Consider the following 23,761-nt stretch of genomic DNA (forward strand, 5'->3'; position numbering starts at 1 on the left):
TTAGGGTGGCACCCCGCCGCAGCCGCCCCGTGGGGCCGCATCAAAGCCCGCATGGGGCACGCGTGGGGGCGGCGCGCGGGCAGCGCAATTACCCGAGTTAAGAAAACATCCCTGTAATTAGCCAGGCAACTCTAAGCACAAGGAATGGAAATTAGTCACAGCGCCATAAATTAGGCGGTGCATACATTACGTGCTGCCAGCACCCCGGGGGCCGCCTGCTCGCAAGGCTTTGGTGTGCAGCCCCATGCCTCTCCATCAGGCGCGCATCCCCAGGTGACTGCGTGCCACCAAAAGGAGTTTTCAGCTGCATTACGGATTTCCTTCGCTAATTCTGTTATGGGCAGAATTGGGATCCCTCAACTTTTTTTTTTTTTTTTTTTAGCTCACCCTTTCTTTTTTTTCATTCTCTTTTTTTTTTCCCTGGCAGTGCAGGGAGCAAAGCCGCTTCCCTCCCCCTCCAGCTAATAATTAATGTTCAGCTTTTCAGCGTGCTTCAAGACCCTGCATTGTTTGCTTTAATTAGGAGCAGTAGTTAAGGAACTATTTTGAAATCCCTCCCCAGTTTTGAACTATTTCTTTACTGGGGGGAAGGAGCGGGGGGCACGGGGAGGGGGGGCAAGCAGGAAATTGAACTGTAGCAGCACATAACATTTGCATCAAAATAATACAGCCGGCAACAGAAAATCACAATCACATCACTCAGAAGGAAGGAACAGAATACAAATTAAAGGAATAATGTAAATTTTTTGCCATTAAGCTTCAATGACCATTTGAAATGGTGCAAGGCACAAAGGTTTTGATGAGCATCATCCAGTTTGATTATTCATACTTGTGCTTCTGCTTGAATTAAAATAGGAGTGCTAGAGCCTGTTAAAGCAAAATATTTGAATTGGTAGTGAACTCTCACCTTTACTTGCATCCATTTACTTTTCAAATGAATACCAGATAAGTTAGTGCATTTTATAATCGGCCTGTTTTCCAGCGAGTGCTGTCATTACATACCAATTTCTTTTAGAAGTGCTTCCTAAGAAACATTAAATACTCACAAACAAGGCTCGGGCCGTCAGCCCGCACAGAGCCAGGCCTTCATGCCCTCCTGCCCACCACGCACTGCCCGCCTCGTTAAGCCAAGCTCGTTACCAGCCCAGCACACAGCTGGAGAGCACGCACCCTTAGTGCTGCCTTCCATCTAAAAAGTGATTTTTTTTTTTTATAATTGTGATTATGATTTATTTTAGCCAATAGCACCACCTTTATCCAAAGTCAGGCTTTCTCCTTCAAGGGAAAAAATAAAGCTAAATCACTGCATTCCAGCTCTGGGGTTTCATCTTGCTCCCGTACAAACACAGGCTGAGGGTTGTGCCCAAAGACAAACCCAACCTGGCAGGCCAAAGCCTACAGGGCAGCCCTGGGGCAGGTGCCATCTAGCCTGTCACATGCACCCCCTAAGGAGGACTGTTGGCTTCTGTTGTTGGAGCTGACTGGTTCCTGCAGAAGCCATGAATCCACCCCAGTTGCAGCCCTTTGGCTCGCTTGGGCACTGCTACACTGGAGTGGTGTGTTCCAAAAATCCCCGTTATGAAAATGAGGGGGAAAAATCAATGCAGCTATACAGGAAAAACAAACAAGCCTCCATTTGGGCAATTTGAAGGCGATCCATCACAAGTTGAGGAAGGCCAGGTAATTTAAATGATAAAGGATGCAGGATGAATGCGTGCCATTGTTTCTGTTGTTTTTTTCCAAGGTGATCTGGGTTAACGCCATGCTCCCGGGTTTAAGTTTGAGCTGCTTTCCTTTAAGAAATTCCCATATGGACAGGGAGTGGAAGGCCATGAACAGGGGTGGAAGGCAGTGGATGGATATGGACAAGGATGGGTGGCTATGGATGGGGGCAGATGGTCATGGATGGGGGTGGATGGCCACGGATGGGGGTGGATGGCCATGGATGGGAGTGGATGGCCATGGATGGAGGATAAATGGCTATGGATGGGGGCGGATGGTCATGGATGGGGGTGGATGGCCATGGATGGGGGTGGATGGCCATGGATGGAGGATAAATGGCTATGGATGGGGGCAGATGGTCATGGATGGGGGTGGATGGCCATGGATGGGGGTGGATGGCCATGGATGGAGGATAAATGGCTATGGACATGGGTGGATGGCTATGGACAAGGGGTGGGTGGCCATGCATGGGTGTGGATGGCCATGGATGGGTGTGGATAGCCATAGACAGGGGTGGATGGACATGCATGAGCGTGGATTGCTTGGATGGGTGTGGATAGCCATAGACAGGGGTGGATAGCTATGAATGAGGGTGAATAACCATGGATGGGTGTGGGTGGCCATGAACAGGAGTGAATGGCTATGGACTGAGGTGTGGATGGCCATGGACAGGAATGGATGGACACAATGCTCAAGCAACCCACAGCCCTGCAGACCCCATGCTGCCTTGTGCTGTCCTGGGAACTGGGAGTGCAAGCCCTATCCCTGAAGCCAGGGGGCCCTTGGGATGGGGGAAACCCCAGGGATCAGGTGAGAAGGGAATGTCTCACTGGCCTGCATGGCCAGGGAGTGTCCACAGGAGGGTTCTTCTTTCTTCATTCCCCTGTACTGATTTTTTCCTCCCTTCCCCGGGTTTCCAGCTGCTCCTTCCCTTCCCAGCCCATGAAAGCCCTGCTCTCTTTGCAGGGTCCCCCAGGTTGCCCGCTGCGTGCGTGTGGGCAATCAGAGATTTACGGCGGTGCTGAGGCGCGGAGGGAGAACGGCGAGCACATTTCTGCCACAAACTGCTGCTTTCAGGGATCATTCCACTCGACTGGCCGCGAAGAAAACAGCTCTGATAGAAACTATTTTATAATAGTTGGGAACTTTATAACAATGCAATACCAGCCGAGCTGATTTATTCTAATATGCCGGCGCGGGGAATTGTTATTCACCAAAGCAGAAAATGGAGCTGGCTTTTCAGAAGTGTTTAAAATCAAGCAGCTCTGAAGTCACTCTCAGATTACTTCAGTAATCTTTTGGCGGCCAGGCAATCACATTTCATTACGGGCGGCGCTACTCTGCAAAGCAAATATTGCCTATTGCTGAAGCCATGCTGGAGTCACACAGCTTGTGCCCTTCCAGCGGTTGGTGATTGCAGCAGGGTTGCAGATGTGGGCACAGAACACCTCCTGATGTTCCCATAAATGCCAGGCAGGAGCTACTGAGTCCTGCTTGTTGGAAGCAAGAAAGCAAACCCACTGCTGCCGCCAGTTCTGACCTGCGTGCATGTATTGCATGCAGCTGGAGGGGCTCTGTGGGCCAAAGGAGCACGGGGAGAACTGGGAGCAAGGAGAGAACTGGGATCACTGATAGCAGTGGGAGGAATGGGGGCAGTGGAAGCACGGAAAGCAGTGGGAGAAGCTGAGAGCTGTGGGAGCACAGGTATCACTGGGAGCAGCAGGAATACTGGGAGCACTGGGAGAAGTAGGAGTATAGGAAGCAGTGAGGGTAAGGGAACACTGGGAGCATTTGGAACACAGGGAGAAGTGGGAACTTTGGGAGCAGTGGGAGCACTGGTAGAAGTAGGAGCATGGGGAGCAGTGGAGATCAGTGGGAGCACTGGGAATTTTGTGAGTACTGGGAGCTCTGGGAGCACTGGCATCTTTGGGAATACTGGGGTGAGTGGGAGAAATGGGAGCACAGGGAGATTTGGGAGCAGTGGGAGCAGATAGATAAATGGGCACAGGAGGATAAGTGGGTAAATGGGAAGCAGTGGGAACACTGGGAGTAATGGGAGAAGTGGAGTTTTGCCATAGTCCTGACGGGTAGGATTTGATCTGCTCTGGCAGTGACGGGTTGATGGTCAGCTGTATGAACTTAGTGCTCTTCCCCAACCACAATGTTTCTATGGCTTCAGGACAGCAGCTGTCCCCAGCCCCGCTATGGGTCTCTCCCATCACCACTCTGTGCCAGTCAGGAGAATTCCTCTGTCACTGGGACCCCAGCTCACCCAGACACCAGGAAGATGATCCCACACTGGCTTTGTTGCTCCACCTTCCGAGTACTTTGCATGGCTGAAGTTGGTTCATGCAATAAATGGACACGGTGCAAAATACATCTCCTCTGAACTTCCTAACCTTCCGCAGAGGGGACGAATGCTGAGAGCAATGGGTAAAATTCAATTAACTGAGATGACAGAAAATAATCTACTAAGCGCATACATCAGGCAATTGGGAGCTTTCATACCTTTCAAAAAGGAAATAACCTATTTCTTTCCTTGTTATCTAATGACACAGGAGTTTATTCCTCCAGAAGCAGTTACAAATCTACCTAATGGGGCCTAAATGCTGTTGCCAGGCAATTAGAGGGTTTTATTGTGTCCCTAATTCTTTCATTTCCGTAGCTGGGGATTGTCACCACCCAACGCTCGCAAGCTGCCCCTCATCGGCGAGCCCGTGTGGTTGTGTGCCCACGTGCATGCATGCGTACGAGGATGTACATGCAATCTCCTTATCAGCTGCACGACCTTCATACGTGGAGGAGAGTGCTTAATTTCTTATCTTTTTTAATCAGGGAACTTTCTGTGGTGGGAATTTTTGCTTTGCGCCCTTGGCTTGCGGCAGCCTGCTTATAAAAGCGCGTGGCGGATGGCACCGTGCTGTTCATTTTCCTCTTGGTGCTCTCGCTGCAATGACTTATTTGGTGTCTGATCTATTCGTTATCCCATTTTTGTAAGCTGATTTTAAATAGGTTACTGCGCAAACTCTTTTTACAGCTTTTGATTATGAATGAGTGCGGGGACGCACGCAGGAGTATTATTTATATAAAATATATAAGCGGGAGGAATCTCCATAAATCACAAAATGCTATTATCCTGGGGGTTTGTGACAGCCATAGCTTTTTATATGGAAAAGCAGAATACATTAAGCAGCACAGCCATTGGGAAGGGACGGCTCGAAAACTGTACGATTGCTCCATTTATTCCATTTGTTCATTTAGTACCCAAAGTCCGCTTTGCGCAAATAAATCTTGAAATTAAGATTTAAGTAAGAATTTATTGAAGGGAGCTACTGTAAGGGAGTTATGTTTTATGGCCCGAGGAATACAGTAATAAACAACGTGAGCCTCGGAGGGGCAGGATTTAACCCAAGAAGGGGAAAACTGTGGGATGCCATTTGAAATGAGGTGACGCCAGAGCCTCGTGCGTGAGGGTGTGTGTCTGTGTGCATGGCATTGCTGCACAGGGCCCTGCATGGGATGGCTGTCACTGGGGTGTCACTGCGCTGCTGAGGTGTCACAGTACCATGGGGATGTCACTGTGCCACAAGGATGTCACTGTGCCATAGTGATGTCACAGTACCATGGGGATGTCACTGTGCCATAGTGATGTCACAGTACCATGGGGATGTCACTGTGCCATAGTGATGTCACAGTACCATGGGGATGTCACTGTGCCACAAGGATGTCACTGTGCCACAAGGATGTCACTGTGCCATAGTGATGTCACAGTACCATGGGGATGTCACTGTGCCACAAGGATGTCACTGTGCCATAGTGATGTCACAGTACCATGGGGATGTCACTGTGCCACAAGGATGTCACTGTGCCATAGTGATGCCACAGTACCATGGGGATGTCACTGTGCCACAAGGATGTCACTGTGCCACAGGCATGTCATCATTCTGTGGAGATGTCATCATTCCATAGGGATGTCACTAAGTCACAGGGATGTCACTGTGTCATGGGGATGTCACTGTGCCACAGGGATGTCACCATGCTGCAGGGATATCATCGTTCCATAGGGATGTCACTGTGCCACAGAGATGTCACTGCGCCTCAAAGATGTCACCACGCTGCAGGGATGTCACCATGCCACGGGGATATCCCCACACCACAGGGACATCACTGTACCACAGGGATCTCATCACATCACAAGGATGTCACCATGCCGCGGGGATGCCACCGAGCTGCAATCGTGCTTCACTAGATTCATGACAGCAAAACCTGGCTTTGGCTGCCCTAATCAATAGCTGGCCCTAGCAGTTTGCCATACAGTTTAATTAAGTAAATTTACCTTTTGAAGGCAAACTCATTGCAAGCCATTTAGATCCTGGTGTATGGCAACGTTTTTGAGGTTAGTAGTGCTTTTAACCACTGTCTAAAGTGCATACAGTGTTAATTAGCATATTTAGGATTAAGTAGATTTACCGTGCAGTAATCATTCTCTAATTCACTAAGAACTATCTCTGGTGGATAGTGGACATTAATGACAGTTGCAAGAGCTTAGATATTACATAATCACTAATTACATTCTGCACAATTAGCAGAGGCTCCTCTGTGTGAATCGCTAATGGCTGATGGGTGCCATCCGCCCATTGTGGCCGTAAAGGGATGCAGCACAACTGGCTGCACAGCGGGAGGATCTTCCTTGTTGGGTCACCACCACCAAGGTTTGGGGAAAAGCTTTTGGCCATTGAATTGTGGTGGTGTTTGGATCTGGTTCACAGTGCTGGGAAGCGGGACTCAGCTCCACGCATCTGTTGTCTGAAATAAGGAGATGTGTCATTAAACAGTCGGTGGAATTGCTTTGGACAAATCCCCGAATGGAAACCAGCATCAGGCCCCAGTACCTTAAGGAATTCAGTATTTTAAAATAAGATTGGATGTGGTTTTAAAAGGCGTTGTCAGAGCAAAAGCAATTTAACCAAGGCGATGTATCTGGCGACCACTCTTCTGCCTGCCAAGTGCTCTTCTCCGTGAGCGCATTGTGGGGACAGCAGATTACATCTTCTGAATATTTTTGTCCATTGCTCGGTTCATTTTCATAATAACAACCTGCATCCTTCTCTATCCTTTCATGCTGAAGGGTTGCAAACTATTACACGAGCAGCCCCGCTCCTGAAGAGCTGCCACCTCCCAGGGGAAAGCCAGAATTGTGGGGCACACTGGGGCAATGGCAGGGATGTGGGGAGACTGATGGGAGGGCAGCCCTGGAGCTGGGCATCGTGGGGTGCAGCTATGCTGGGGCAACCTGTGGGCCAGGTAGTGGTTCAGGCTGGCTGTTAGGAGTAATTCCTTCTCCCAGAGAGCGGTGAGGCAGTGGCACTGCTGCCCAGGAAGTGGTGGGGTCACCTGGAGGAGTCCCAGAGCCGTGGGGATGTGGCACTGAGGGACGTGGGCAGTGGGTGGAGTGGGCTTGGGTTGGACTGAGCAATCTTAGTGGTCTTTTCCAACCTCCATTCTATGATTCTGTGATTCTATTCTATGATTCTAATCAACGCGTGTCACTGCTCACGTGCCCCCACAGTTAATTGCTGACGGCAGCTGCGATCCCACAGGGATGGGATGCTCCCGAGGCTCAGCTCCGCCAGGCAGAAAGATGCAGGGAGACTCTCAAACAGCTCTCAGCACTTCCAATGGCATTTCCCACAGCAGGGCTGGTGGGGCATTGTGTCAAGGTGGAAAATGTTAGCCTCGAGGCGCCACATTCTGTGCATTGAGGCTAGGATGCTCATGCTACGCACATACCCCCAGCACACAGCAGGGGCCGGGCTCAGGCTGGGATCCCTGGAAGCCTTTCTCTCCATGCAGTTGGCATTTTTCCCCACCTTGACCCTGTGAGGTTGGGCTGTTAGTGAACTCCGGTCTGGGCGCTGGGCAGCATTTGCATAAGTGCTGCCAGGGAAAGCAGGTGCTATTCCTTACATTAACGGCAGAACATTTAAATCTTAATGACTGGCATTGTTGTCTAAAAGACGGTGTTTTTCCCGCTGAGAAACTGCATTAGATTGAAGAAACGGAGCTCATTTCCATTCACTCAGCAGTCTCTCTAGAAATGACATGCAGTGCTTGAAACTGTTTATTTCCAAATTCAGGCCTCCTCCGCATCAGTCATCAGCTTCAATTACCAGTTTTCCGGAGCCGAGCCATCAGGCAGTCTGACACGAGGGTCCAACCTAATTCCCACCTTCTCCAAAGTCAAGAGCATAATGTGCAGATGAAAAGGTGGAAAATAGCCTGGACTTCATTAGCATGCAGCGCCCGGCTGTTCATTTGCTTGCCGCGAATGGAAGTTCTGACACTCGGCGCCTTCTGCAATATGAGAAAAGTCCTCTTCAGAGTATGTGATGTCCTTACCCGCCAGGAAAGGTCATCAAAAAGGCAGGCTCTGACCTCGCTCCCTGCTCTTCATGACTAGTTTATTGATTCCAGGAACACCTCATTACATGCCGGATCAACATATTATTGCCATGTTCAGCGACTGAATTGTTTACAAGTGTCTTTATAACCAGCAAAAGCCTTCCGGATGATGCATGACTACACTCATTTGGATGTGACCTGCCAATTATGTGTTATCCGATATGTTGCTGTGTGGCTTGATCCCTGACCAGGCCCGCGGCCCCGCATCAGCACAGTCCCATTTACTACTTCTTCCTAACCGCTCTTTGGGAAAGTGTCCATTAGCCTGTCAGTGTGTACATTTTTTTCTTTCTTTTTTTTCTTTTTTTTTTGCTTTTTTTTTTCTTTTTTTTACCTCTGCGACGGGAAATCTGAGCATTATTGCTCTGTCATTTGCTATGCATGAGGTTCATCATCGGTTGGGGGAAGAGATTTTTTTTTTTATGGCACCGTCTGATAACCTGCACGATTTGCAGTCAGTGTGTGCGATGGGAGCGGGGCTGGTTCCTGAGCCCTGCCATATTTTATTCGGCACGAGCGGCGCCCGGCCGCTGATTTATTCACCAGAGGGAAGGCAGAAGCAAAGCCCCCTCCCCAGCCTCCCTCTTCCCTGGCTCCAAAGGTTCAATAACTTACAAATGTATTTTCCTCTTCTCCATATTTTTCTGCTGTTTGTGTGACCATTTGCTCACTGTATGACACTGCCTTATTTATCCTCAGCCTGCAGCGGGGTGACTGCGCGGTGCGACACGCACGGACACGAGAATTCCAGAAATAAATCACAGAGCACGACTACTATTTTAATCTCTCATTACAGACACTTCTATGGCTCAATAAAAAGGAAAAAAGAGCGGAGGAGCAACTCGATCGGAAAGTCTGTAAAGACAGATCGCTCCAAAAAGCTCCTTAAATGACTCCATTCGCTCTTCCCCATCTCTAGTGATGATTATCCTCAGTGCCTGCTAGTGCAGTGCAGAATGGGTGAGAGGCAATGTGCCTGTGGGATGAGGTCCTGCAGCTCTGTGCCCCTGGCATTACGCTCGTGGGGTGCCTATGAGATGTGGTCCTACAGCGTGGGATGTGATCCCACAGCGTTGTGCCCACGGCATCGTGCCCATGGGATGTGATCCCACAGCGTTTTGTGCCCACAGAATTGTGCCCACAGCACTGTGCCCATGGGATACGGCCCCACAGCCTCGGGCCCACGTGTGTTGTGCATCTGCAGTGCCCCGTGGCCTGGCTGAAACATGGCTTGATGTATGCACATGTAGCACTGTCTGCTCAAGGCTCTGCAAACATTAATTAAGTTGCCTAACACCCCCTGGCAAGAGCTGGTGTTGAAATGCTCTTGCTGTGGTCCAAAGGGACTTACGGTCTCCAAGGGTGAGCCAATGGCAGAAAGGACACAGGTCCCCAGCACTGTGGTGACAGGGGGACTGGGAGGGGCTGTCCATGGCAGGAATGGGGTTTGCAGCCCTGACCCCCACAGCACACAGCTCTGCCCCTCTCTGAGCTCCCAGCTCCTGGCTCTTGTCCTTACTGCTGAGGGAGCCTGATTGGATTCAATGATCTTAGAGATCTTTTCCAACCTTAATGATTCCATAATCCTATGATTCTATGACTTCTTACCAGGGCAAGTCGAAACTTGGTGTAGTTTTCAACTGCTTCAAGCACTTTTGCTGCAAGTGTTATAGGAAACAGAAAAAGGAATGGTTCTGTGCATTCGATTTAGAGCTGTGAATACAAGAGCTGGAGCAGCAGTTTGAAACACAGCGCGGCTGCCTGGCTGGGCAGCCAATTTCTGTAAGAGACCAACTGTGGAGTGGGGATGGATCCTGCAGGCTCTCTGTGCTGGCAATAAAGCAGCATGTTGCCACACACCGGAACAAATTGGCCCTTCTATTCATCTTCATTATCCACGCGGTTCCACTGGATCTGAGCTCGCTACAAGTGGATTCCCAATATCTATGTAAATCTCTCCCTTCCTCCACGTATCCACTTGTGTTTATTAACATGTGCCAGAAGCAACGCTCAAAACACAAGCCATGCAGATGAGGAAATTAGTGGGAACCATCCGTGTCTGTGTGCTGTTATTGTCCCGATGACGCAGCTGGAGTGGAGTGCTGGGGTATTACCCCTGTAGTTATCAGTGTTGGTCGTGCATTAAATGTGTGCATTTAGAAATAAATTTGACAAGCCTGGTGCCATGGGCCAGCATGGAGCTGGGCTTCTGCATCCATGCAGGATGGAGGAAGACTGGATTTCCACTGGAAATGAGTGGGGAAAATCAGAGTGAACCACAGCAGGTGACGAGAGGTACCTTTGGTTGCTCCGCTATGGAAAAGCGAGGAGCCTGTGTCTGTGCACTGAGTTACCCATAAAACTCGATGCAGATTGAATGGGGCTGAAAACCTCGAGGTGGCGTCGAGGTCCCACCCGTGGCAGCCCCATCCACGAGCATCACCCCAGCAAAGCCCTCCCGCTGCCAGCCCAGCTCCTCTGCGGGGCAAAAATCACCTGAAACAAAGAGGGTGGGGGCACTGTTATTAATTACTGGTAATGACTTATTTATGCATTGTTATTGGTGGCTTCTTGCCGAAAGTAGGTGATTATATGTACAAGATGAGAACCCAGCAGCTAAAGGCAGCCCAGGCAGCTAAATCACGGGAGCAAGGCTCCGCAGCTCGGCGCGCACGTAGCAGACCTTGCCAAGTGTTTCAGAACTGAATAGTCATTGGGTTGGCAGATAATTCAGAAACTATTTGTATGAGCTGTTTATCAAATTATTAACTGCACAGATGTTGTTTGGTTGAAGAGCAGCTGAACCTTCTCTCTGCCAGCCGTGGAGACAAAGGTCTGCAGGAATAATTGGAGATGTGCATGGAATATTAAATTAATTTACTGCTCTTAATTCTTATGCAAATCCTGACCTCTGATAGAGCCTATCAATTACCCTGCATACAGGGAAAAGAAAGGAGAACAGTTTCTTTCTTTTCCCCCCTCTCCCCGCTTTTTCTTTTTTTTTTTCTGTTCTATTTTTCTTTCTTTTTGAAAAGGAACTTAGGAAAGGAAATATTTGGGGAAGAAAAAAAACCCACCAACAACAAAACAACCCCCCAAGAAAAAGCCATCAGTGGGAGAAGCCAAGAGCTGGGATGATTTAATTGAATCCCCCGGTTGTAGCAACGTCCTCGGGGAGCACAGAGCCGTTTCTAAAATAGAGGGGGGGGGGGAAGCTGGGAACAGAGGCCGGCCCAAATAGCTCCACACGTTGGCAGTGGAAGGCGATGGGACCGAGAGAGGCCTTCGGTGCGGTGGGAGACGTCGGGCAGGGCGGCTTTGGGTGCCCGGGTTGGGCATCGCATCCCAGGGGGGAGCGGCGTTGGAGCCGCCGTAATTAACGGCGAAGGAGAAAGGCGATCCGTCGGTGAGTCCATTGTGAGATCCCAGGTAGAATGAAGGACGATTTAATTGGTCCTCGTTAAGAAGAGCTATTTTTCTAAGATGGAGAAAAGGCCTCGTCTTCGGCACATTTTTTTCTTAATTGGGGTTGTGTACGCGCCGTTTAGTCAATGCTTAAAAAAGACTCCGCTCCTTATTCTTTCATCATATTTTCTAATACGGATAAATAAATAGGGCGAATAATGCGAGCCGTCTCCCCCCCGACCTCTGAAAGACCTCAGCAGCGAAATGATGTTTCGAGCTCCTTTCGTCACATCCAATATGCGCTGCCTTTCAGCTCTCCGCAGCCCAAACAAAAGCCATACAACAATATCAATTAATCATGCAGCAGGCAAACAAGGAGATTTATTCCACTACAAATAGCCTCACAGAGAGATGCTGAATGGGCTTGATTAGCATGAGAAAAGAGGAGCAAAACTCCACAGTTCAACAGCTAAAGAGCAATTTGATGGGGCTGGGATCGGGAAATTACTTGATTAGCGGCTGCCGGAGGAGAAGGCGATCGGGACGCGAGTCCGGGGAACGGGAAGGGGCTGCGGGGGGAGGGGGGCAGGGCTGGCTGCCTTCGCCCTGGGCAGGGAAAGCCCGGCTTTCCTGAGGCCGGTTCGCCACGGGAGGAGCCCAGCCGGGGTCTCCCGAAGCTTCCGTTTGAGCAGAACGATAATAAACTGGCCTTAAGGAAGGAAAATCTTAAGAGTAATAAAGCAATCCCAACGTCCCGGCCTGCGCTGGCTCGCCTTCCCGGCTGGTTTCGTTTATCTGACATTTAATGAGTGAAAGGTAATAGAGGGAGAAAGGTTTAAAAATATATTAAAAAAAGAAAAAAGAAAGAAAGAAAGAAAGAAGGGGGAAATTAAAAAAAAAAAAAAAAAGAAAAAGTGGAAAATTTTAGAAAATATATTAAGAGAAGGAAAAAAGAGAAAAGAAAGTGGCATTGGGAAAAGAAGCAAGGAGGAAGAATGGGCACAAAGCAGCGCCTGTTGGGTTTAGCAATCCGGATAGGAATTCCCGGGCCTGGCTCTCTGCTCCACGGCTTACTTAGGGAAGGGGGAATAAAACAAAACAAAATTTAAAAAAAAAAAAAAGAGAGAGAGAGAAGAAGAAGCCAGAGCCAAAGGAGTCGCTCTGCAATTTATTCCAATGGGTGGCTTTTAAGAAGCTGGCAATTTGAGACGGCTGGGTGTTATTTAGTGCAATATGAAATCAAATGATCCTATTTCTCAAATAACAGTGTCCGTGAGGAGAAGCGAACGCTCTGAAAAGGTAATTGGCTCCTGATGATATCGCCATTACAGCCCGGTCCCGGCCTAACCGGGGGCTGCCGGCACCGGGTGGGGGGGGGGGGGGGGGGGGCCGGCGGTGATGCCCGGGGGTCCGCGACGTGAAAACCCCGAGGTGCTCATCCCTACCGCCCGGCTGGGATGCGCAGGGAGGCTTGGGCAACATCCTAACTGGTTGTTTGTTTTTTTTTTGCTGTTGTTTTTTTGCTACTATTCGCTCGTTACCGAAGGGATCCTGCGGCTCCCCCACGCTGCCCGAGCTCCTCCTGCAGCCGGACACGGCCCCGGAGCTGCGCGGTGCCCAGGTAAGCGGCGGGGGGGAAGGGGTGGTCGAGGAGAGCGGCCCCTGGGCTCCGTTCCCCCATCCCAGCCGTGTGCCCGTAAGCGTCTCGGTGCGAGAACGGCAGGGTTAAGCCGCTCGTCCTTTCCCGCAACGCCTTTGCCCAGCGACAGAAATAGTCGGGGTTTAAAGGAGTGAGAGCATCCCTTTCGCTGCGGCCGCGCTGCCCGAAAGCTAAAAGACGCCCGAATGAAATCGCTGCGGGTAAATGTCGGAGAAAGGAAATTAAAAAAAAAAAAAAAAAAAGAGGGAGGGGGGTGAAGGGAAGCAGAAGGGGAAGGGAAAAAAAAAAAAAATTAAAAGGAGGGAAAAAAAAAAAAATACGGTTCCCAGGGAAGAGGAGGATTGAAGGGACCAGGGACCTACCTGAGCCGCTGCCCCGGGCACTGCAGAGCCCGCTCTGCCCGCACCGCACCGCACCGCACCGCCGCGCCGCCTCAGCCCCCGCCCGCGGCTCGGGGGGTTTCTTTCGTTGGTTTCTTTCCTCTTTCGGTAATCACCATTACAACAGATGGGATTAAAATGCTCGCGGCTCTGCTACCCCGACAGCCTTTAGGACCGGAGGTGCGGGAGGCGGTTTTGCCGTCGCTCCCGAAAATTACCCTCGAGTCGATTTTCTGGTGCAGGCTTTCTTTTTTCCTTTCTTTCTTTTTTCCTTTCTTTCTGTCTTTCTTTTCTTTTTCTTTTTTTCTTTTTCTTTTTCTTTTTCTTTTTCTTTTTCTTTCTCTTTTTCTTTTCCTTTTTCTTTTCTTTTCTTTTTCTTTTCTTTTCTTTTCTTTTCTTTTCTTTTCTTTTCTTTTCTTTTCTTTTCTTTTCTTTTCTTTTCTTTTCTTTTCTTTTCTTTTCTTTTCTTTTCTTTTCTTTTCTTTTCTTTTCTTTTCTTTTCTTTTCTTTCCTTTCCTTTCCTTTTCTTTTCTTTTCTTTTCTCTTCCTTTCCTTTCTTTTCCTTTCTTTTCTTTTCCTTTGTTTTCTTTTTCAGGACTGAGAGTTGTTTAGAGTTCTTTGGTTGCTTTTCTTTTCTTTATTTACTTCTTTTCCTTTTCCTTCTCTCTCTCTCTCTCTTTTTTTTTTTTTTCCTTTCAGCATATGCTTACCAAAAAAAATCCATATGTTTTGCTCGGCTCAGCACCCATTCCACTTGTCCCCTGCTGCAGAAAGCAGCCCTGGGGGTGCCGATGGGGGTCCCGGAGAGATTGCCCGGGGCACTGCGAGGTTTCCAGCTCCCTATCTCTCCTATGAATGGTCGCACAATTGCGATTAAACCATCGGGGTGTTGCCCTGAAGAGGTTACGAAGTTGCCTTGAACTTTTTGTTTGTTTATTTGTTTGTTTGATTCCACGCTTATTGAAAAAAAAAATAATAATAATTAATCCACAATCCCTGTAGGAAAATGTGTAGGTTCGTGAAACGCTCGCTTTCCCTTTTAAGTCAGTTTTGGAAATAACAAGCAGGGATGTAATCCTTAGGATGTGAGAAAAGGGGCTCAGGTTTAGCTGGATGGTGACTGTCACACGTGAGTTCTGGGTTCATTTTTCTGCCAAAAAAAAAAAAAAAGCCAAAAAACAGAGCAGGGTTTTACGTATGGAGGGAGAACAAAGGCTTGCTCCTTGCAAAGTTTGCTGCTGTTGGACATGAGTGTCCCCATCAGCGCTGTGCACATCTACCCCCAGGCAAAGCACGTTGGACTTTAAGCTTGTAAGTCAGCCCAGCGAGGCAGACCCTTACTATTCACACATCCTACCTGGTTACCCCTTCTACTACTTGGAGAGAGCTCTGAAATTACTTTCAGCCCAGAACACACCGTTGGAATATTCTCAGTCTGTTCTCAAGGTTTTTTTGAGGGCCTCTGCTTCGGGTACCTGCTGAGAGTTGATGTGATTTTTTACTGTTGCACACAAGAAAATGGAGTGCAGAGGGCAGGGCCCGGTGATGCTGAGCTCTGAGCAGACACAGTTTAATTAATTTAACAGTCCTACACTCGTTCTGCTTTTCGAATGAATGAATGCTTTCTATGTAAGGATCATTTCATTCATCCCCATACGGGACGGAGGGGAAAAATAATAAATAGCAGAAAACCAGCATGAGAGTGAAAAATACTGTGTCTTCTCAAAACTAGATTTCAAAGAGAGAAATTAGGGAGACGGCGTAGAGCTGTCACCCTAGGTGATGTTCAGAGCAGCTCTGCTGCTCTAGCAATTCATAGGGTCCACACGCAGTTCCACACCTCGTGCAGAGGGAAAAACAGAAGGGGGAGAGACAGTGACCACACCATCACCAGAATGCAGTTCTGATCTGAACATCACTCCAGCATGAGGGAACGTACTTATTTTCTGTGCATGCTGTTTGCTGACGTGCTCAATTTTTGTCTTAAAGTCGCCGACGACTCCCAAATGCTCACGCTGAAATAGAAACGTCTTTTAAGAGGGTTTAAGCATTTTGGTTTACGGCAGACCTTGAGAGAGAGGCTGTGTTTGTAAACCCATGCAGAGAGCAGCACCTCGCTGCCTGGGGCAGCGGTGAGGAGCAGCCACACAACTTCTCCTCCATCATCCCAAACTGCAAACCTCATCCAAGTGCCTCCCTTTGTTTCAGGCCCTTGTAGCCTGGAGCACTTGTTGAACCTGACGACAAGTGCATCAAAGTGGCTGGCAATTATGAAATAAACAAATATCATTTGAGGCATTTTGGAGCCGAATCCAGTAATACATAGATTAGCTTATTGATGTCGTTATCGTGCCGAATATTATTCATACTGCTGATATTTCTGCTGTGCAGTAGCATTCCACACTCAGCACACATCACATTATCTCGCTATGCAAAAGGCTTCATTAATCACACCAGACAATGGGCCAGGCATTCTCCCTTTGAGCCAGGAGTTTTGGATCTTCAGTCTTTTCACCTTACCTAAATGCCTCATCCCTGCCAACATGGAAAGCAACTCTTCAGAACAGATCTCTCTCAAATGCGGTGCTAAAAGGGAAATGTTATCATGTTCAGTTGAAAGAATTCCTCGCTTGTTTTATATCCTCCTTTCAATTTTTTTGTGATTTCTGGAGTAGAAGTGGGACAGGCGGCAGGCAGGAGGGGAATGTGCTCACAGCACTGCTGTTTTCCAGAGAGAGGATCTGGGCAACAATACAGAACCAACTCGCCTTGGCACCAAGGAGCAAGCTCTGAAAGAGAGGCAGGGTGCTCCAATTGACAGGAACACTCTCAGGTGCAGTCTTCCGTCCTCCTGAGGCATAAGATCTGCACAGAAGGACATCAGCATTGTTTCAGTGGGAGCAACAGAATTCAAAGTAGTGTTTGCACAGGGTGCTCCGTGGTGTAAAGCAGGCAGATGATGTAAGGTCAGACAGGACTCGAGCCCTCTGATGGCTTGCTCTGAGTGGTCCGGCTCAAATTCAGCGTCATGTCTCACATCTCAGAAAACCTAAATTCAGTTCTTATTTCTCCAGGGACGGGAGAGCTCAGCACTGCCAATCTACTCGTCCCTCTTCAGACAAAAGCAGCCACTTCAATGGAAACTAGAAGCTGCTGGTTAATTCCTCACGTCTACATCTCAAACAGCAGCGACTGTGAATCACTGAGACCCCAGATCGCCCCGATACCCTCTCAGACTCATGGCTTGGAGCAGCCAGAGAAGGGCTGGACATACAGGATCCCTTCTGGTCCACTGACGACAACATTACTAGAGACATTCAATGATTTCAACAGGCTCTGGATAAGGCCCTTATATTCTTAATAAACACTGTATGGCTTTAAACACTGTATTCTTGTTCTTAAGTTTGGTATTGAATCAGCTGTTATCAGTGGCTCCCGTGTTAACAAGTTCTTGCTGGAGGAACTCATTTCACCTGTCCTGCTGGCAGCAAACACTGTGCTCTTCAGTAAGACAATGTCTTTTCTATTTATGCATCAGACGTGGGGAATAATAGGTTTCAAGGAACTGCAACGTTCAATAAAAGCGTTTTATTACATTTAAATTTATTAAAATTTAAACATTAAATTCAACATGTTAATTACTGCTTCCACGCGTTGACACTGGCAGTCAGAAATGGATCCACACAACTGCTCTGCCGAGATATGTTTGCTGGTGTTATTTGCTCTTTGATTACTAATGTATTATTAGTGCTCTTCATTTGGGACTTGATTCATTAACAAAAAGACGTATATGGGCATTATGCAAATTTTTTGTATGCCTTTTACATAGCTACCAGGGCCTGCATTATAAATCTAATTGAAAAAAAAAAAAAAAAGAAAAAGAAAATATATTCAATTCTGTTCTGGCTTGTGGGCAAGCCTCAGCCCAATGTACAGTTGCTTCAGAAACCAAGGCAGAGCACAGAGGAAAAATCCCTTTTCAGAACGTCTCTGGCTTTCTGCAAATCCCCTTGCAGTGAAATCAAACAAAACCTCTGGGCTGCTGTGCTTTGACTGAACTGACAGGATGGTGGTGAAGAACTGAGATCCCACAGCCAGATGATTGCTGCAGTGAGGTACAGCCTGCACCTTTCAGGGTGCTGCTAAATCTCCAGGGGAGAGCGGGATGCTAAAAGCACACATGGCTTCCTTCCTAAATTAGAAATGATGGATAAAGCTGTAAGATTAGTGCACATCAATCCCTTCGTTTGAATTGAGAGATACCTTCATTTGGCAGCTATTGGGGAAAAAAACCCGTCATTTCATTCAAAGTGCATTTAATAAGACAGAACGAGACAGATTTCTTTGACAGTTTTACAGCTCTTATCAGATTACATTAAAATTAAATTAAAACAATCTAAAAGAAGTGTTAAGTACTAAAGGGAGAGCACAAACAAAACACTTCTCTTTGTAGGCTTTCAGGGACGGGGTACTGACGTGAGTTATCAGGGATGGGAGTAATAAGATTATTCTTCAGTCAATTACGAGCCCATCAGTGTCAGCACGGAGGATCTCATCACAGAACTGACTTACAAAGCCTCAGAGGACGCGAGCACAACCCTGCACCCATGGAATAAATGGTCAAGGGGCATAAAATGGGAAATATATTGGAGTGGCCAGGCGACAGCTCCTCAGGACCCCCTGGCCTCACGTTTGCTTGGCGTTGGGTCACAAATAGAACATCAGCAGGGCTGGCACGGTCTGAGACAAACCGTGCGGTCCTACAGGTCCCTCCTCCAAGGCTGGACGGCTGATTCCATCCAGCTGAGACCTGGAAGTCTCGGTTGGGGAATAACATTTTCCAGTATGTAAATATAATATACGCTCACAGCTTCTGATTGCAATAGAAGGGTTTGAAAGTTTTGATATTATTTTAGCAAGCGCAAATATTTTCAAAAGCCGTTTAGTCTTCCAGAACCGAGCCTGGTATGTCACCGGTACGGGTTTGACAAAGCCAAATTCTTTGCCTGTTTTGAAAAATAACAAAATTGTAGTATATGAAAGTGTTTTCTTGTTCAAATGCCATGTAGCATTTGACAGTTTTCTGCACTGACAATCAGCGATGCATTCAAAGTATGTGTCAGGCTGACAGGGCGTTTCATGGCTGACATTTGTGAACAGCAAGTTTTTAGTGCCTCACCTCGGTGTCAGAGGGGAGATTATTTACTTTGACGTAGATATTAGCAATACGAGCTCTTACCGGGGACTTAAAAAAAGAAAACGATTTAACTACGAAGCTGCTATAAAAACCTCATTATTTCCAAGCAGCCAAGGGGCCGCTCCGCTTGGAGCGCTGAAACCCCACACTGAGAAGCGTCGGCTGAGGCAGGGGGTAAAACACATCCCGGGGTAAACTGTGCAGCTTTGGGAATTGAGGCAAAGCCAGCCCTACGTTTTGTCTGTTGTCTCTTGTGGAAGTGCGGAACGGCGCTGCGCTGTGAATGACACGTATTTGCTTTCAGGGCGCCCTCGCACAGGGGGGCTGGGCTGCGCTGGGCGCCTCTGGCGGGGCAGCTCCACGCGCTCCGCTCCTACGCTCCCCGCTCTCCACACAACACAACCCCGCTCCCCCCCATCCGCACAGCGCAGCGCGGCCTTCCGGGGCGGGGCGGGCGGCGCGGGGCAGGGCGGGAGCCGTTGCGTTGGTCACGGCCGTAAACAGCGCGGCATGAGCGGAGCGGGCCCGGCGGCGGGCGGGCTGCGCCCTGAGAGCTCCCCGCCACGCAGCCAGCGGCTGGGCGGCCTCCTGCGGTGCCTCCGAGAGAGGTGAGGGGCCGTGGGGCTCGGAGCGCTGGGTTTGGGTGGCGGGGAGAACGAGCTGGGATTGTTTGGTGTGGAGGAGAGGAGCTCGCTGCGCGCTGCGAGTTCCTGGAGGCAGGCTGTGGGCTCGGCCTCTTCTCCCGGTTGGCCGTTCCAGGTGTTTATAACGCTGGTACTCAAATGCTGAGAGGCTCTCGTGTGACAGTTCTTATATTTCTTTATCTTCCTGCTAGACAAGGTCTGCATTATGTACTCAGGTGCTGCCTGTCTGCTTGCTTGTGTCTGTATTGCTCGCTCATGAGAAAATACGTGATGCAATGCCAGCAACTGAGCTAACTAATTAATGACTTTTTTTATCCTTTGCCTGTTTTTGGTAATTTTGCGTGTACTCTGTGAAAAAGCTTTTCTTCTTGTTCTAATTTCCAAGTGAAATGAGGTGTGTATACACCCAGAGTATCTTCTAATAACTTGAAATTATTGGCCAGATTCAGTCAGAGCTGCAGGATACAGAAGGCTTGGAGTTTGTGAAGATGATGAATATAAATTCGTGGGAAGCTGGGCTCTTCTAGACTAGTTACATCCCTGGAGGTGTTCAAGGCCAGGTTGGATGGGGCCCTAGGCAACCTGGTCTAGTATGAGATATGGAGGTTGGTGGCCTTGCCTGTGTCAGGGGGATTGGAGCTTGGTGATCCTTGAGGTCCCTTCCAAGCCAGGCCATTCTGAGATTCAGGACATCCTGAGTGGGATGCTGGCAAAGCATGCTGGGAGAAAGGAAGCAATCCTTCATGAACTAGCAGTGTGCTGCCTGTGGTACTGGAGAATGAGAAATAGGAGAGATGCCAATGGCATCTGCTGACTTCTACATCCATCAGGATATCGCAGTGTTCTTCATCGAGTCATGAAAATTACTTCTAGAAGTGTAAAAACAAGATCTTGAAATCTGCTTTTGCTTAGCTGTCCATCATGTAAAAGGAAATTGAAAGGATGAGATCCCAGATGAAGCGTGGCTTTTAAATTGCATACATGACATGAAAACGTAATCTTGCTTCAGACAGTGGCAGGATCAGATGGGTAAAATGGATGCCTTGATCTCACAGGCTGCAGAGGAGGAAGGCTTTCCTCTGTGCGGGGCAGCTGGGAGGAGGTGGATGTGTGTGGCTGTGACATGAACTTGTTTGTAGGCAGCACAGATACATGGAAAAGCATGCCTAGCCACGTGGGTGCATACAGCCCTGTCCATGTCACTCTCACATGTACAGCCTTCCTACCCAGAACAAATCTGTGATCATTTTTAACACAAAAACAAACTTAAAGAACTTGCTTTGATTGTTGCAGGGTTTATAATTCAAATTTACTGGGAGCCATTGACTTATCAATTGCTAATTTTTGCTCATGGGGTGGTTTCTTGCTTTCAGGAATGGATTGTGGTTATTATCACTGTTATTCTTTTCTCCTTCTGAAAACAGAGTTTTTTTTCCTAAGCAGCCCGGTCCTCCCCATGGGCCTATGCCCACATGTGTTTTGGGTGTTTAAATTATAAAATAATTGTGTCTTATCATATATCGTATGTTTTCTTCTAGTGAAACCAGAAGACTAGAATTGGAAAGGAAACTGCTAGAATACAAAAGTTCTGATGCATACCTGTAAGCCTGATTTCAAAACTTTTCATTGGTTGTTTTATTTTAGTTACTAAGACTTCAGTTACTGGTGAAGTCACTTATGTTAACATAGCTACCTTACTCTGCTAATACTGAATGTTACTTATCTTGACATCTGGCATGCATGTCAGTTTTGTGCAATGTTTGTGGAGTCATTGTAGCATGAAATGTAGAAGGTGTTTCCTTCCTAGTGCTCTGTGCTGCCGTTATCATGTCACAGGATGCCTGAAAGTTTTAGGAAGTGCTAAAGGATATTATTCTAGGTTCTAATTTTGCTCCCTGGATTGTTTCTACATTATCTATTTAATGCAAGTCTGGAATTAAGAAAAGCTTAAAAAGCCATGTAGTGTGCTGGCTGTGCATCTGGACTGGATGTTCAGAAATTCAGATGCCTTATCTGGACACAGTTGTATATAACATGTGCCAGGTTATAAGCATTGCTGGTGACAGCCCTTTTGAGAAAGACTAAGCCATTAAAACTGCAAACATGTCCCACATTACCCATTCAAATTAATATAGTGTGTTTGCTTCTCTTAATAATTGCATTTATCTCAAAGCTTCTCCCTTCTTCCTCTCCTTTTTTTTTTTTACACATAAGCCATGAAATTCCTGTCTCAAGCAGCTTAGACAGAAGGTTAGCAGTTTCTGGAACTGATAGCTCTCCAGTGAGCACATGAGCATCAAAAGATCCTAGCTCTCCTGAGTAGCTCTGAGGGGGTTATGAGCTTGAGAAGTATTGCAACGTAGATCTATTTTTAAAAGAAAATATTATGAAAGGGGCATGTTGTGTCTTTGAAACAGTGACTGTGGTGTCTGCGTGGATGGAAGCCTCCTAAGATGCTGGGAAAGGCATCTGGAATTCTAGAGAGGAGCAGAATTTCAGGCATTCTTGTTTGTAGTGCTTTGGGTTTTTTGTTTTTCCCTCAAGTGTGTTTTGTAAAGTTCACAGAAGTGGCTTTGCAGTTGTGGCTCAAATGAATGATGGGTAGGTGCAATTATGGCAGAATCCCTCAGGGAATGCTCTTCTGAAAGAGGGCCTGTAGATTAATGTCAGAATGTAAATACAAGAAAAAACTCTGAGCAAATGGGGCTACATACGGTGCTTTATTTTTGGAGTTATTTATTTGAATCCAATGGATTTTGAAAGTGAATCTGTTTGTTTGGGTGAGAAATGGTCGAGGTGGATTTCCACCTGGATTGCTCCTGGCCCAATTTGCTGTGTGGGTGCAGAGCAGGTGGTATCAGCGCAGTGAAAGAAGGAAGGCTTGGAGTGAGGTGCACCACCTGGAGCAGCACGGATTTAGGTTGGCAGCCTTAATTCACTGTTTGACTCACCATATACATTCTTCTAAATGCCACTTTCATTTTGGACATATTGCATTAATTCCAAGCAGACTTATTTAAGTTTTAAGTATATATATTTATCCTTTTGAAGCAAAAGTTGTGTTTAAACTGTAGGTTATACAGTTTGTTGTATAGCTTTGGCGCTCAGGCAGTTCCTGTGCCAGAATTTAGGTATGTGTCTGAAGAAAACTGTGATAGATGTGTTGCTTTTAATTTCCTGCTGTTTAAGTACACTTTCTTTTTCCCCCGTAGAATGAAACTAAAATATGTGAAGCTGAAAAAGTACTTGGAAGAAGTAAATGAACGACAGAAAAAAGCTCTTCTACGAAATCAGGCGTTCTTAAATGAATTCAACGAGTTTGAGGCTCAGATGAAAGCTTCGAGTTCAGAGCTGATTGAGAAGATGGAAGTAACTTTCTAGAAGACTTACTAATATGTTACTACGGGGGTTGCTGAACTGGTTTTGTCTATTTTGTACATCAGGATGTTGGCCTAACTTCATCCTGTATTTTAGAGTGCTCTAAGTGCCAATGTTTGGGAGTTATCATTAACATTATCTAGGTTAGGTCAGAAAAAGACCTCGAGTTGCAACGTTTTCATAGAGACTTTGTTATAAAACCCTTAGTAAAATATAATTTTATTACTTACAAAAATCCTAATGCATTTCCTTGAAGTTATTTCAGGGTATGTTTCTAATCTTGCTGGTGTGATTGCCCTAAGTAGCCGCAGTTAATTTTACTGCTGCTCATCACACCGTTCTCATAACAGAGGTGTCACTGACTCTCCTGTTAAAACAAATTACCCTGTTGGAACTGTTTAGGCTGAAGCAGATCTACAACAAGTCGCTATTGGTTCTATTTACTAAACAGTTAAGTGGCCATACTTGAGCAGTGGTAAGAAAAAGAGCTTCTACCAGCAAACCGTTGCATCCCTCAGGTCTTTTAATAGTTTTGTATGTAAACAGATGTGGTTCATTTGCTTTCAGAGCTGAAAAATGCTGAACTTTTTTCTGGGTTGGTGAAGTAAAATTCAAGGAGCGTTTCATCACCTTTTATAATTGAAGTATTGATATTTTGTGTCACTTTACCAAGGAATAATATGGGATGTTGCAAGGTAATGTGGATTGGAAGTGATCTTAGGTTTAAAAAAGGGAAGATAATATGTCATTGATAGATGGAGTCAGATTTTGGAGAGCTAAAAGTTAAAACATTTACTGGGAAAGAAGTGTTCTATCCTCTTGCTAAGAGAAGTAGCATTCTTTAAAAGCATTTGGCAGGGGTACTCATGCAGCTGCAGGTGGGGTTTTTTTTCCTCTTTTTAAGTTTGCTAGA

General features: G+C 47.2%; 1 protein-coding gene across 5 annotated transcripts in view; it reads left to right on the forward strand.

Moving 5' to 3' along the window:
* The first annotated feature begins 19,290 nt into the window (after positions 1-19,290).
* KIZ (kizuna centrosomal protein) overlaps positions 19,291-23,761 on the forward strand; it is a 40,823-nt gene continuing 36,352 nt past the window's right edge. The window contains exons 1-3 of one of the 5 annotated variants that reach the window (XM_048935030.1): positions 19,291-19,434; positions 21,009-21,071; positions 22,683-22,839. In XM_048935030.1, the coding sequence (XP_048790987.1) occupies positions 19,337-19,434; positions 21,009-21,071; positions 22,683-22,839 (318 nt within the window). In that variant the 5' untranslated portion in view covers positions 19,291-19,336. Of the gene's footprint in view, positions 19,435-21,008; positions 21,072-22,682; positions 23,544-23,761 lie in introns of those variants that run through there. The other 4 variants (XM_048935032.1, XM_048935034.1, XM_048935031.1 and 1 more) reach the window with 4 other exon arrangements.

This window comes from Lagopus muta, chromosome 2 (genome assembly GCF_023343835.1).
Source record: "Lagopus muta isolate bLagMut1 chromosome 2, bLagMut1 primary, whole genome shotgun sequence".
Classification (NCBI taxonomy): domain Eukaryota; kingdom Metazoa; phylum Chordata; class Aves; order Galliformes; family Phasianidae; genus Lagopus; species Lagopus muta.